The sequence below is a fragment of the Echiichthys vipera genome (genome assembly GCF_963691815.1).
Source record: "Echiichthys vipera genome assembly, chromosome: X".
NCBI classification, from domain to species: Eukaryota; Metazoa; Chordata; class Actinopteri; order Perciformes; family Trachinidae; genus Echiichthys; species Echiichthys vipera.
This window is the reverse complement of record NC_139825.1, coordinates 30,307,146-30,322,136: the sequence shown is the minus strand read 5'-3', so window position 1 is coordinate 30,322,136 and position 14,991 is coordinate 30,307,146. Positions and strand designations below refer to the sequence as shown.

General features: G+C 38.9%; 1 protein-coding gene across 1 annotated transcript; it reads right to left on the bottom strand.

Annotated features, from left to right (window-relative positions):
• Nucleotides 1–2,590: 2,590 nt before the first annotated feature.
• ccdc3b (coiled-coil domain containing 3b) lies at nucleotides 2,591–14,485 on the bottom strand. The gene is made up of 3 exons (XM_083939116.1): nucleotides 13,855–14,485; nucleotides 10,052–10,226; nucleotides 2,591–4,095 (listed from the first exon to the last, which is right to left on the bottom strand). Exons 1-3 carry the CDS (start codon nucleotides 14,205–14,207, stop codon nucleotides 3,799–3,801), a joined length of 825 nt encoding a protein of 274 aa, XP_083795242.1. The 5' UTR covers nucleotides 14,208–14,485; the 3' UTR covers nucleotides 2,591–3,798.
• Between the last annotated feature and the right edge of the window lie 506 nt (nucleotides 14,486–14,991).

Genomic DNA, 14,991 nt, shown 5'->3' with positions numbered 1-14,991 from the left:
CACAGGTAAGCTTGAGAAGCCAAAATACTAATACTAAACAAAAATACTTAAAATAAAAAAAGGAATAATTTCCCTAACTGCTGGCTAGCAAGTTACACCGTAAAGATTTCTAATGAAGCTTCTGGTTAGCAGTCCCCAATATGTTGGTGTGCTTAACAAGTACTAATAAACAGCATAATAAAAGAATTTGGCAACTGAAAGCCCTCTTTTAACAAATAATATACATAAACCACATTTCAACCCAAAACTGTCACTGAAGAATTAACAGAGCATATTACAGGGACGACATGCAGCAGACAGTAAATCAGCGTTCAGCACACATAACAAACATCAAACCAATTCCAGTGGGAAAATTCCCATTATCAGAATCAGATTTATTCACCATGTATGTGCAAACATACAAGGAATTCAACTCCGGATTTTTTTCTCTCCTCTGTGTACGCAATACACAAAAATACAAAAAACACAGAAAAATACAAAATAAAAATAAAGTATTTACCAAAGATGATAAGATGAAAAATAGAAATATATATATATATATATATATATATATATATATATATATATATATATATATATGTACATGTTTAGTGCAAATGGGCATGCAATAGCAGGGGGATTATGGGGAGATCAGGGAACTGTTTTTGTGTCTAGTTTCTTCTTTCTTCTTTATATTATAAACAAGATGAACAACAATACAATTGTATAATAGTAAAATATCAGAGTGACATAAAACATTATTGGATGAAAGAAACGAAGCAGAATAATTAACTCTACGCTACGTTATATTAGCATTTAGCTCAAAGCACCACTGTGCAGCCTCATAGAGCCACTTGCATGGCAGTCTTTGTTTTATTCAACAGGGGTGACTAATTGAAAACACAAAGGTAAGTCACAAAATCTGGCCTTTTTTTCTTAAAAGGAAACACCGGCTCTCCAAATGCAGACCCAAGTAATTAGCTACAGAAATAATGGAGCCCATGGCAGGTTAGAGAGCTTAAAGTTAGAAACCTCTGCGGTGGATTTCTTTGTACGGAGCGATAAATGACAGACAGATTGAAAGACTTTATTGGAGCTGCTTCAAAAAACATGGACAGAAAGGGGGGGTTAAAAAAAGGAAAAAGATATACTGTATCAACCAATCAGATGCTCTGTGATTATTATTATTATTAAGAATACAAAAAAAATGAAATCGGACTAGCCAGTGAAAGAAACATCATTTGAAAACATTAAACAAGGCAAGATAAATAAACCATGTCCACAGATAGCCAGGTCCTCTGGAAGGGACCACCACTGTGTCGTCGTGTTGCCTAACATCTGTTTTGCAGCTTGGCTGTGCACGGTGGTTTATGTTGAGAAAGCAGTCTGTGTATATCATCTTTGGCCCGGGTCCACAGGATTTTGACATTTGGCTGCAGGCAAGGTTCACTAATGCAAAGGTTTCATGCGGAGTAGAAAGGGCTAACAAGAAGACAAGATGAGAAGCTGCTCGGCGCAACACTTCGCTCAACAGGTCAAACGATGCGCAAGAGGAAAGCTTGTAAATTTTCGCTTCATATCGACCTTTGCAGAACAATGCTGCGAGAGAGTTCCTGACATAAAACCTGTTTGAAATGTGTCCATTTTTTCAGTTTCTCTTCTTGCCATGCCTCTCTTTCCCTTCGGTTTTATGCGACACCACCATATGGAAGAAATTTGGTTCTGCTCTCCTGGAAATTGTGTTGAAAATTTCATCTGCCAAGATGATTTTGCGTCTCAAATGGTCCTGTGTTCTCTCTGAAAGTGCGCCGGACGTAAAACTGGACAAAGCTTGAGATGAGGTCAAAGTAGGGCCAATTCATCTTTAGGATTTATGTTTCTTTTGAATATGCAACAGTTCTTTGAAAACCTTTGATGTATTCGCACTGAATCACTCAAAACATGTTGTGCATGCCAAAAAGCATTCATCATTTCTAACTTGAATGCTGAAAGCCGGAAACATTACAAGCGAGGTTAAAAACTTTCACTTGGATTCATTACTTTGTTCTGGTGTTTGGGTAGATACATTTTTGTTTTAAATATGTTGCAGATGAGAGAAAATAATGCTGCACCTAAACCAGGAAACTGGTTCAAATTGTTACATGAAACTGTCGCTGATTGGACAGGTCTGGAAAAGTCAAAAAGGCAAAAGTTACAAGCATAAAACCAGAAGTCTCTAAGACACCCAGACTACAATCTGCCTTTCTAGATTGCAATTTCAGAGGAGTTTCCCTTTCCCCACTGTAGTGACTGTGTTTGTGCACAACTTTGTGTACAACTTTAAGGGATTTATAGGTTGAACGCTTTGTATATTCACATGAGGCTATAATTTGTGGATGCATTGTTTTTTATGTTCACATAGTTGAATTCTTTTAAATTTCATCCAAAAAGTAACATACAGTAGCCTACATATGCATTTTATGAAAACGACATGGACTGTGAAAACTAAAAACAAGATAATAAGAAGTTAGGTAAAAGTTCATTTATTTATATATATATATATATATATATATATATATATGTATATATATACATATATATATACATATATATATATACTACAATACCTGTTACACAAATAGCCTAAGTATGCTATTGGCAAAGCAAACCATGTGTTTATTGTTTAGAGAGAGCATAGTAATAAGCAAATACAGAAAGTATAATAAATGCAAAACTTTCATTTCTGACACAGAAAAGGCCAATCCTGTACCACGCCAGGCTCACTGGCTGGACTTAATGAGTGCGCAGCACTCTGTTTTCAAATACAAACACTTTCATTCAGTTTGGAGACTTGCATAAAGGAAGAGCTTGGGGGGAAAGCCACTCTTGGGGAACAATTCACTGAATTTAAAAAAGCACACACTTTGGGATACTTTCTTGGGTATAAATACATACAAGTAAATGAAAAGCAGGCAAAGTAGAACGAAGTGACATAATGTTAAAAGACTTTGGCACAGCTGCTCCGCTGTAACTATTCACTTAAACACACAGTCAGAGCATTATGAGAAAGACATGTTCATAACACCTTGTCTAAGAGTGGACCCTCAAAAGGCAAGGGATTGATTTTCGAGCATTTTGATGGCCATATTTCTGAAGTAAGAAACTAATTCTAATATCTATACAATGCATAATGTGTCCAGCACAGAAAGAAAAAAAAAATTACATTTTCAATGCTTTAACGTCGAGCACACATGTTCAGCAGTGTGTTTGCCAGCTGAGAGCTCTGTCCAATATTTGGAAAATGTTTGTGCTGCCACTGAATTCAACAAATAAAAAGGACAGTGGGTTAAAAGCAACAGTTATTTAGACAGAGCATTATATTGAACTAATGGGGAGAAATAAGAGTCGAGAAGATTTAGATGTAGATCTCTTACTCCTGTGAAACTATTTAAATCCTTTATCTCAGAGACAGTTAATCCTTCACTTTAGTTCATCTGGGGACACAAAAAAGGTCAAGTCAAGGCCTGCCCCCTCCCCCCCAACACACACACATACACGCACGCACACACACACACACACACACACACACACACACACACACACACACACATGGTATACGGCTAAGGATAAGGATGTAGGCATGAATCGCTCTTTGTAGGTGACTCAATAGCAAAGGAAGTGTTGGACCAACAAATGGACAAATTCGTTTGTGAAGGTGAAGTTTGTTGAATTTTCATATGTTCTTTTTGAAATAAGCATATTAATTAGGTTGGAGACATGGAGAATGTAATGAAATTATAATAAAAGTCCATTGTGGGACTCTAAATTCAATCATCCAAGTCAATTGTTCTTTAGTGTCCTGGAGAGGACCTTTTTCAGTGGCTGGTTCCTCTGGTCCTGGGTGGTGTCCTGATCCGGGTGAGTTTGGGGCGTCTTTGACTCGTAGAGCTGTTTGAGGCTGAGGTTCTGCTGCTCCTTGGTTATTTCTCGTTGGGCCTGGCGTAGCAGACGTTTCATGGTCTTCACCTTTTCCCTCAGGTGGTCGTTGGCTTTCTCCAAGGAGCGCACCTTCTGAGAGAGAGTCAAGACCCTCTCCTCCTCCTCAAACAGAGCCTTCTGCACTGCGGAGCACAACAACTGTGAAGAGAAGGGACAAGGCCTGTTTATTACAATGTTAACAGTAAATACGTTGGAAATATTAGGAGCATGGGGAGCATTTGTTTACGGGCACTGCAAGCAAACTAACTGTGACCCATTTGAACGCTGAACTGTCAAATTACTGATCAGTTACTTTCAGGTTATTGCACAAAGAAGGCCATTATCAGTACACACTGTGAGATTTAAGACAGATTTTCCTCTTGCTCTGCCTTTTGGATGAAATCATATACCATAACTGCTCATACTAAATACTATTGTCAGATTTAGTATGTTTTTGAAACATTTATGACGTAGCACCTGTTTTTGATGCAGAATTTTCTGTTGGATAAGTCATACGAGAGAACAATTCTGGCATGCTCTTTGGGATGACAACAAGTGCCAACAGCTCGTAAGTCTTTCAGCATATTCCACTATTTGTGTATGAGTGAATCAAAGAAAGTCAAAGACAGGTCTTTGGCTGCGTGTAGCTTTAAAATAAAGAAAAGGGAAGGGGGAAAAGTCAAGGAATTGATTGTTATGTATGTTTGAGATTGTACCTTTTTTTAATGTGGGATAATTCATGGAATCATGTCTCAACACTTTATAGGTTTCATATTATATTTTTTTTAATTATTAAGCAGGGTGAGGTGCTATATAAATAATGTGAAAGTATCAAAACTCTCAATACAAGGAGAAATGCACACACCACAAATTCAGAAACTGTGTCTTTAAACGAGCCGTCAGGACTTCTGTACAGCTGTGATATCACAACTTTACTATATATAGGTAAACAGTGCTGCTACAGTGACGTTATAGTCAGTTTGCTTGCAAAAACCCATTTTAATAGATTTGCCGCTGTTGTCTTTCTCTCATTTTACCATTTGATTTACTTGTTTAAAAAAATGTATTGCTTTTATTCATATTTTACTCACTGATATTTATTCGTCATGCTTATCTTTTTTTTTTTTATTGCTTTTAATTGTCCTCTCTCTACTGCGTTTGCATCTTTTATATTCCTGTTTTTATTTACCCCAATGTTGTGTTGCTTTTGTCTGGCTCTACTGTATAACTCTTTGTTATATTGACCTCTGGATACCCTGCTTTTGCTTTACTTTGTGTGTCAAGCAAGCCCCACCACAGTGACTTCCTGGTTGATCCAATAAGGAAGTGCAAAAAATCGTGTCCAGTAGGAGCAGTTTGCACAATAGAATAGTTTCTCATTGACCCCCATGTTAAACAGGCCGTTTTCACACGATAAATAAACCTATTTCAGGTACAAAAAAACATTCTGGTCTGTATGTTTAGGTCATATCTCCATGACAACACTGAGGGGGGGGGGGGGATTTTTTTTGTACCAGGCTAGTTTTTATTTTATTGGAGGTTAAAGTTCATTAATATTTGGTTGCGCTGCCTCTTGAGTGACAGCTAGCCACTGGCCCTCACTTCTATTCAGATGATTCCTAACGTCTCATCGATGCCCTTTTCTGGTAAGAGGAAATAAGGCGAGTCAAAGTCTGACAAGATGGTGACTCCTGTAGGCGAGTACGATTGGATCAAGTTGAGAGAACGGACTTCGACGGAGATGCTACATCCATTTTTAATATAGTCTATGGTGTCAAAGCACTTTGTAAACCCCACACTATATAAATAACAGTTATTATTATTACTCCACCAGCTGCAATGAGAGCACAGACCCAGAAAGAGACAGCCGCTAAGCTGGAGTGACAGACTGAATGAGAAAAATAATGTGTTTTTTAACATTAAAGCATGTTAACATATCCTAGGAGAAACCTAAACTAGTACAATTATGAACCTGTACATTCTCATAATATGGGACCTTAGGAGTTACAGTATAAGCCAAATAAAACTCACATTGTTGCTCCAGGTAGGGACCAAGATAACTCTGAGATAAAACAGTTACATAACATACTCCCTCTGTACCAGCGAGACACTACCACAAGATCAAACCCAACATGTCTGCAAACCTGCAACAGACAATCCAAAGGCCCAGACCTTTTCAGGTGAAAAAATTAGCTCCAGCTGCTTATGACTGCATGCCTATCTGCCTGAGTGTGGATTTCCTCCACAGATCCTAATGCTTCCACATGGGGCCGGCGTGAAACACTGATGTATACTCCCTGCCATCAGATAACAACCGCTGAGGGTTTTGAGGAAATGTTAAAAATGTGCTGCTGGCTGCTGGCCCACATCACTGGTTAATGCATTACTGGCTGTAATATTAGCTGTGGATTTTCCCCATGTGCTCTTACTTGTGTCCCAGGAGGGATCTGAAAGGGGTATGAAACTTTATAATGCAAAGGATGAAGTTCAGGAGCAGAACACTCAAGATATGTAAAGCAGTGGACGTAAACTGGAACATCACTGCTGAGCTACGATTTTTTACGATTTGAGGCTACGCTGTAGTGTGGACAAAGGGTAATTTCCCTTGAAAAACTCTGGATTCAAGATTGAGACATAGATGTACAATATAAACCTGCCCCTGGGTGGAAGACATATTTTGCTCATGATTAGCCTTTGTGTTTTATCAATGTGTCCTGAAAGGCCAGAAAGGTACAGTTGTATTATACTGCTATATATATATATATATATATATATATATATGTGTGTGTGTGTGTGTGTGTGTGTTTGTGTGTATGTATATATATGTGTGTGTATGTATATATATGAACAGGACAGAACAAAAGATACATATATATATATATATGTGTGTGTGTGTGTGTGTGTGTGTATATATGTGTGTGTATGTATATATATATAAACAGGACAGAACAAAAGATATATATATATATATATATATATATATATATATATATGACTGCTCTAACAGGAAAAGCAGTCTTACCTACATTAGTTCTGATATATTGTTTCATAAGCATGAATCAATCATCGGGGCAGGTTGAGTCTGGGCCAAAGTTCCACAGCAGCAAAGATGAGATATGACATGGCGATTTTCCAACAAGGGTTTTGTAGATGAATACAGAGCAGTGGTTATTATATCTCTCAATCAGGGAAGGCACATTGATCTCATTTATCATATAAAATGCAGCAGTGAGTCTTTGAATTACCTCCAGTGAGAGTTTTAAAAGAGTTTAAGGGCTGTTTAATGGACACAGTGGCATATCCATGAATCATATCTCGATTACAAGTCCAACAATTCTTCCACTCCATGACACAATGGTCGTTTGTTCCAACCCTCTAATATGACATATTTTGTCGTCATCGTGGCCCTCATACCTAAATGTAATGGTTGCATTTTCTAAATGTGTGGTTACTGTTGTGAATCAGTTTCAGTTTTGTTTGGTTTAGGCAACATAACTACTTGGTTAGCCTTAGGAAAATATCAAAGTTTGGGTTAAAATGAATATGTTTGTTACATAACTTTACCACCTTACGTTAGTATGTGACAACGTTACGTATGTCACAAAGTATGGCAAGTGATGCAGAATGTGAGGTAACTACATTACGTACATAACTTTACTTACAAGTAAACTTAAGTACACAGATTAAAACAAGTTAATGTTGACTTTTTTCAATATGGATAAGAACAGCAGCCTCCTGGGCAGGGGTGTAGCCCCAAATTCTGATCCCTGTACATAAGCAGACTCTGTTGTTTTGTTTTGTTTTTCTTCTCTTTTCTCTTCTGGGACTCAGACTTTATTTTCTTGAGGGAAGACATTAAGAAGTCACTGGTCAGTAGATAAGCTGACAGATTCTCATGCTTTGTGATGGGCGGACCTTTTGTAAGGGGTGAGAGGGCTATTTTTTTTAAATATAGTTCAGTCTCTCAACCGATGTATTCAGCCAATGTAATTACCAAAAAGCATACATCTTGTTTTATTTGCAGTTCTAACCCAAAATCATTGAGGGCAGTATGTAAATAGAGAATTGTTATTTCCTAATAGCTGATTGGACAAAATCACAAATCAAGTATATTATAAAAGCGTACCATTGGAAGATGATGGATGAATTTAAAACACAGGCGAGTATGGTTCAAGCGGCCATAACGCTGATTTCTCACATTGCACCTTTGTTATATAGTGTCATCAGACCTTCCCCTCCTGGTAAATGCCAACATCTTTCAAACTCAAGATCCCCAAAATGGATCCATGTGGCACACCCTGGGTGCATAGCAGGAGTTCATCCAGTCTGATGTCATCCAAACTAACATGGACAAAACAAAACAGACCAAGCCTTCTCTAAGTGACTTTTGACTAGTAGTGAATAGCAGTTAATCTTGTGAGCAGGTATCAGTTTTGCCTTTGTATCGAACATTAAGTCAGGACCGTGTTAAACCCTTTAGAGCTAATAATTCTGCATGTGCTGAGTGTTGGGACCATACAACTGTGGGAACATGCTTAAAATAATGTTTTTATTGCTGATACTGCTTGATGTTAAATCTCAAAATGACTATGTCATCTGATGGATTATGTGATGCGTTTGGCATGATCTGTTCTGATGTGAGTTTAGGTCAGTTCTCCAAACAATGGTTGCGCAGTACCAGTAAAAACAAAGTCTGTTTTTTATTTTGCTAGGAGGAAATGTAATCATGAGAATGATGTAAGAAAGCAGAATTGATATTCAAATGTTGCTCTGTAATTATAATCACAGGCCTGACCCAAAAGCTTGCTGTTAATGGAAATACAAACTATGTTTTCATTCTCTTTACCCATGGCGGGGTTTGGCTTTTATGAGTAGTCAGCAAATGATTGGAAACAGACAGAAGAAGACTGACCTAATCAGGGGGATTAGGTTAAAGGTTTAGATTCATTAAAGGGGATAAAGAGTGATTGTATATACTGACACATTGACTCTGGGATGGGATGCAGGAAACTTACAGTGTCAAGGAGCACCATGTGTTAGTGTACGCCATGGGTAGTTAGGTAAGAGTGAGCTTTCGTCAATTAAACAGTGGAGCTGAAGCTTATTGATTCAAGTCATTCTGCATAAGCATTAATAGAAGTGGCCTTTAGATACTTCCAAACTATCATCAAGGAGCTATTTTGTGACATATTTACTTTTACATTACATTACATTTTATTTCATTTAGTTGGCTCTTTTGTTCAAAGCGACTTCCAATAAGTGCATTCAACAATTAGGGTACAAACCAGAAGAGCAAGTTATTAAGAAAGTGTGGTAGCTTCACTATAGAGTGCTACATATAAGTGCTTTTAAAAAAAAATCATCTTCTTAGCCAAGGTGCAGTCGAAAGAGATGATTTTCTTTTATGATGTATCCACTTTCCCTGGTTTTACTTTAGGTAGTGATTTTCTGTTTCCATAAATTCTTTTCAATCTCCCCCATATGACGGACATTAAACTGTTGCACTTGTTATTTAAAAAGCCGGATGGTTCTTTTTTCCAGTCCAAAATATTCAATATTCGTCATATCTTGTGGCTATACGTGTGTTCGAGTCTACAAATGTTTCTGTTTTCCAGCACTTGGTATATGATTCTGAGGGACTGACCCCCAAACCTGACTGTAGTGTCTTGTGAGCTAATCAAAGACCATTGTAGTTGCACTGGGCATGCGTCGACATGAGGCCACTTACTTCTACATTAGAGCTGTCGTCTTTGGGCATGAGAAAACACAACAAAATGGTTTGCCAAAGAGCTTGCAAAAACAATGTTGTTTAGAGTAGATTTTTCCTTTAAACATAGTGAGTTCTTTGTGTAGCCAAACCTCAGGAAATGTGTGTTTGGTTTCGCATGCGTTAACTTTCCAGCTTCTTTATAGTATTCTTTTGAAAACAACAGGATGTAATATTGATTTTTTTTTTTATGTGTGCACCACAGTACTTTGGGCTATTGTGGCTCACTCCACTCTTTTTCCCAAACCATTTGTGTACCCACCATAAATATGCAACAGCTGAATCAAAATAGATTCTTTATCACTAACTGGGTGTGAGAAAGGTACTTCAAAAGAGGCATCGACATACCCGGCTGTCCTCCTGAGCCTCCCACTCCGGGGTGTAGGTGTGGACCTGAGTTCCAGACGTGCAGTTGGCAAACTGGAAAAGGCTGGCGAACATGCGATGGTTATCTGCAGTGTCGGGGAAGATGGGGTCCTGGAAGTTCACTCCATGAGGGATAATGTTGTAGTTCTCATCCATCCTGCATGGCAGAAAAAAGAAAAAGATTGCACTTATAGATATAGTTTTGAACAAAGGTAGAAATAAACGTATAGTAAAAAGTTGTGCAAACAGAAGCAGATGACGATGCACACAAACAGAAGTTGTAAGCGGCAAATGTGTAATAACCATCATGTCAGCAAGATTCCAAATTGAAGCGAATAGAGTGTTCAGTCTATTCATCCTATAAAACTTGACAGACAATAGTAAAAAACATTTAACAGAATTGTCTGCAGACCCTGATCTATTGTCTATGCAAATTCAAGCATTATGTGGATAAGTCAAGCCAGAAAACTACAAGCCAAAAAGATTTACTGAGCATGTTTTATATCTTCTCCTACAATGTGTACAAAGTTAGAAAGAGAGAAAGAGAGGAAGTCTTGAAGAAACGTGTTTCCATACATCTGGATTCCATCTCTTATCCCTTGAGGGACATCAAAAGTTTAGTTGTCCCTATCAGAGACCGTGTGTGTTAGTGTGTGTGTGTGTGTGTGTGTGTGTGTGTGTGTGTGTGTGTGTGTGTGTGTGTGTGTGTGTGTGTGTGTGTGTGTGTGTGTGTGTGTGTGTGTGTGTGTGTGTGTGTGTGTGTGTGTGTGTGTGTGTGTGTGTGTGTGTGTGTGTGTGTGCATGTTGAAAGAGCACAAAGAAAGCTCATGTTTTGCTTCAACCATAGAGCTCAAAGGTCAGGTGTAAGCTCAGTGACCGGGATGTCAGAAGCATCCAGAAGAACTTGTCTGAACTCTATAATGATGGAAACACAACTAAACAGAACAAAAAAAATAAACTAAGCACAACAATGGTGACTTTCTTCCATGTATGATAAAAAATGTAATACATTTTTGGTTCATGTTACACAACACACAGATGCAGCACATACACACACCTCAACATATTACACAACTTGTAGTAGAAGAACTGAGTTATAGGTGTAACTTTCTACAGTCAGTCTGTCTCATTTGAAGGTCCTGAGGGACATCTCCAGTTCTCCCTACTAGATTGGTCCTGTCCTGGGAGCTTACTTGTGATTGATTGGAAAGACTATTTTGGTCTGAGATAAGTGTTGTTGGCTTTTATAACAGGAAATAGATGTCCACTGGAGACTGCCATGAGAACTTCTCAGATTTGGCTCGCTCATGCAGTTTCTGGGACTCAGTGTTGTGGAGCTGCCACAACAACACTCCTTTAGAAACTCTACACTGATCTGTTTTGGGTTTATGACGGGGGTGTCTCACATTAGCCAGAAAATCACAGAACCGGACATGTGAAGACTATTTGTTTAGCCATATCTCATTTCTTTCAGTCTCATGAAAGTTGATATTTAATCTGAATAGTGATACATCTTTACGCGGCTTAATACCAGTAGCTCAATGAAAGATTAAAGGAAAAGTTCCTACATTTTGGGAAATACTTACCTTCTCAGATCTTCTCCCATATTTGTGTGCACGGTAAATATAAAGCTAAAACCAGCAGACAGTTAGCTTAGCTTTGCATAAAGACTGGAAACAGGGGAAACAGCTAACCTGGTTCTTTTCGAAAGTAACAAATTCCACCTGCCAGAACTTTTAAAGCTCACTAATTAGCATATTATAGCGTGTCTGTTTTATCTGTAGAAAAACTGAAATGTCAAAAGTTTGATAAAAACATTATTTTACACCCATCTGAACCATGTTTTTTTGCCGTAGGTCTTCATGCTTTGTGGGCTTAAGTCTTTAGCAGAGAAAAATGTACATGAGCATTTTTGGGAAGTTGTTCTCTATCCATTGTATCCCTGGTACACACTGGCAAAAAGATAACTGCTTTGGTTTACTGGAGCAATCATTGCTTCTTAATCATCATCAGGTCTGCACTTAAATGCACCTCTGTTCTGACATTAGCTTCAGGAAGTTTCCCATGGTGGGTGCCTGTCTAATTACAGGGATAACGTCCGGATGTTTTCACCGTCGCAACAGGGGGCAGCAAAGTAATGAACTTAAACCAGTGAAATCATCTTAAAAGTCTTTAGCTGTCATCAGACACAGCAATACACAATAGCACAGTGTGATTGTGTGCATATGATGTGTAACGTGTGCTATAAAGAGTGCTATTGTAGTTGGCCCCTGCTGCAGACCCTCATGTGGGACAGCCAAACAATAAACTCCAGGAATGCCTTTCAATGCCCCCCTCTGAAAATCTAACTTTTCATCTGTTTGAGAGAAAAAAGCAGAGTATGAGAGAAATATCGGTAAGGCCTGTCAGCACACGTCCGATTCTCCATACAGCGGCAAACTGGTGTGTTTCAGCGGGACAAAAGGTGGTCCTATACCGACTGGGTTTACCTTCAAGCTGTTGGGAAATGTCTGGCTCTGTAATTACACTGGCTGGAATGCAATAGACGTTTCCTGAGTAACGGTGTTGTTTCTGTCCAACACACATTTAAGCATTAACCTGCCACATACTTTTATTGAAATCTGAGTGAAACGTCTGGCAGGTTATTAAATATATTATTAACCTGAAATCAATATGGTATCAAACGGACTGATGCTGATTAAAAGAGAATAAGTGAGGATGGTGCCAATTCTCTGCTTTTGACTGCTGAATATTTCCTTACTGATTGATTGAATCCTTAGAGAGTCCTGACTTCCTTTTGTGACAGATCTCTGAACAGGTCTGAAGAGTTGCTGGCTTTCATTGGAAGCCAGGAGGAGGTGAGGTTCAATCCATGGATTTCCTATCATGCTCATAGAAAATGTATTACTGAGGTGTCCCGGTGAATTAGCGGTTAAGACACATAGGATAAAATATACTGTTATGGTTCAATTCAGTGTCATTCACCTTCTCTCTCTCCCGATTTCCTGTCTCCTTTAAATCGTTCACTATTAAAAAGCAGCAACAATGCCCTAAAAATATCTTGTGCTATAATTTCTAAAAAGACATTATGAATATGATTGAATGCATAAATTGAATGAGCAATGCTCACTGGACATATCAAATGTGCCAGAGGGACATTTCTATGTGAACTCATCATTTAGTTTTGCCAGCGACAACTTAACGCCAAGATTACGTTCCTCGTGTTTCCCACGTATATAGAGATCGAAATAGTTGGTTATTATCGAATATACATTGCCCAAAAAATGGTGGCAGTCCTCTCATCTTTATAAGATGTCTTCACAAAACTTAACAAAGCTGATGCCTGATTCTCAAGCACCCAGAGACATTTGTGCAACATTTTCTAAGTTTTATCTTTTTTCTTAAACAGAACATCTGGAAAATAAGGGGGGAAGTTGGTCATCCGTGGCACGTCTCTGGGCAACAGTCAAAGACAAACTTGTATTTGTTTTTTCTTTGTTAATTTAAAAAAAAAATCTTGTACAGGTTTAAACCTATAACAGTGACAGTATATTCAAATTCTTGAAACCTTACCCTGACAAGGTAAACATCTATAACAGGGCATAAATCTATGGGACAATGTGCAACTCAGTCTAAGTGGGCTGTTTCTTTTGTTGGAAATTAATCTTAAATGTTTATAGTCTGAAAAAGTATGTCCGCTCATTCTAAAATAAACGTAATGCATCTGTGAGAAGAAATCATTTACATGATTGATTAGATCAATAAGGAAAACTCGGGTTTCTCACCTTAGAAAGAAGTAGTAGTTGTTGTTTTTGGTAACACTGTATGAGAAGCAGGGGAAGTACCCCAGGCCGGTGACATTGAACCTGGAGCCGGAGGGGACCTCCAGCATGCTGCCCCATGCCTGGTCGCACAGCAGCTCAATCTCGGCAGAGAAAAGCAGCTCGGTGTCAGACGGCAGGTAGTTATACACATTGTAAGACTCCTTGTGCAGTGCCAACACCTTGGCAAAGACAATGATCTCCGCCAGCTCGGCACGGCACGCTTCTGTCTGAGGTCTCCAGTCACGGGGCAACTGACACCCCCAGCTCCCATCAGGACCAGCCGCCGCCAGAATAAACGCCAAAATAATCCACATGTTCCGACACAGATGAGACGTCTGTGGCTCAGTGAGGCGCACCGATCAAATCACGAAAAACAAAACAAAAACAAAACTGCAGGACTTTCACTCCATGCACATATTTCCAGCAATGCTGACTCAACTGGTTGTCACAGTAAGTCAATTCAAACAAAGGTTATACACAACAAAATAGTCCCGGACAGTTGGTAACTTTTCTGCTCTCTGCTCCCTCCTCCAGCCACAATACCTGCGATCAGTGGATCAGCCCATTCACACCAGCATCCCCTGCAAAAGATTCGCTTACGGCCTTTAAAATGAATCAGGAGGAGCAAATGAAGAGTGGGCATTCATTCTGCAACGGACATTTCCAAAGTGAAACTTTCTGAAAATGTATGCTACAACATATTGTCCAGGGTTGTGAGATTAGGGGGCATTAAATGCAATAAAGAACTGTATTAAAAGTCTTTGGAGCAAACAATATATCACTGGCGCCCTCTAGTGAAAATATGGACATGGGGTCGGTTGTGAAGATTTTTCTTGGATATTTCACTAGGCTATTTAAATGTTTTCAGGTGGCACATTCCAGGCTCTGTAAGGAAATGTGTGGGTTTTTTTTTTTAAATATATAAAAGAGTGCTGTCCAATTATGTGCAGCTGGTGCTCGGGCAGTAGAAACCAGACATGCAAGAAGAGAAAAACTAACAGGCACCTTAGAGAAATGTGATAAGGAAGACCAGCTCTGTGCTGGGATGCCCCCCTGACTCTGTGGAGGTGGTGGGAGAGAGGAGGCGGATGACAAAGC

Coding starts and splice junctions, on each gene's coding strand:
- ccdc3b (XM_083939116.1), bottom strand. CDS start 14,207: ATGTGGATTATTTTGGCGTTTATTCTGGCGGCGGCTGGTCCTGATGGG. Junction 10,227..13,854: donor AACTACTACTTCTTTCTAAG/GTGAGAAACCCG, acceptor TCTGCCATGCAG/GATGGATGAGAACTACAACA. Junction 4,096..10,051: donor AGGCTCAGGAGGACAGCCGG/GTATGTCGATGC, acceptor TTCTCTTCACAG/TTGTTGTGCTCCGCAGTGCA.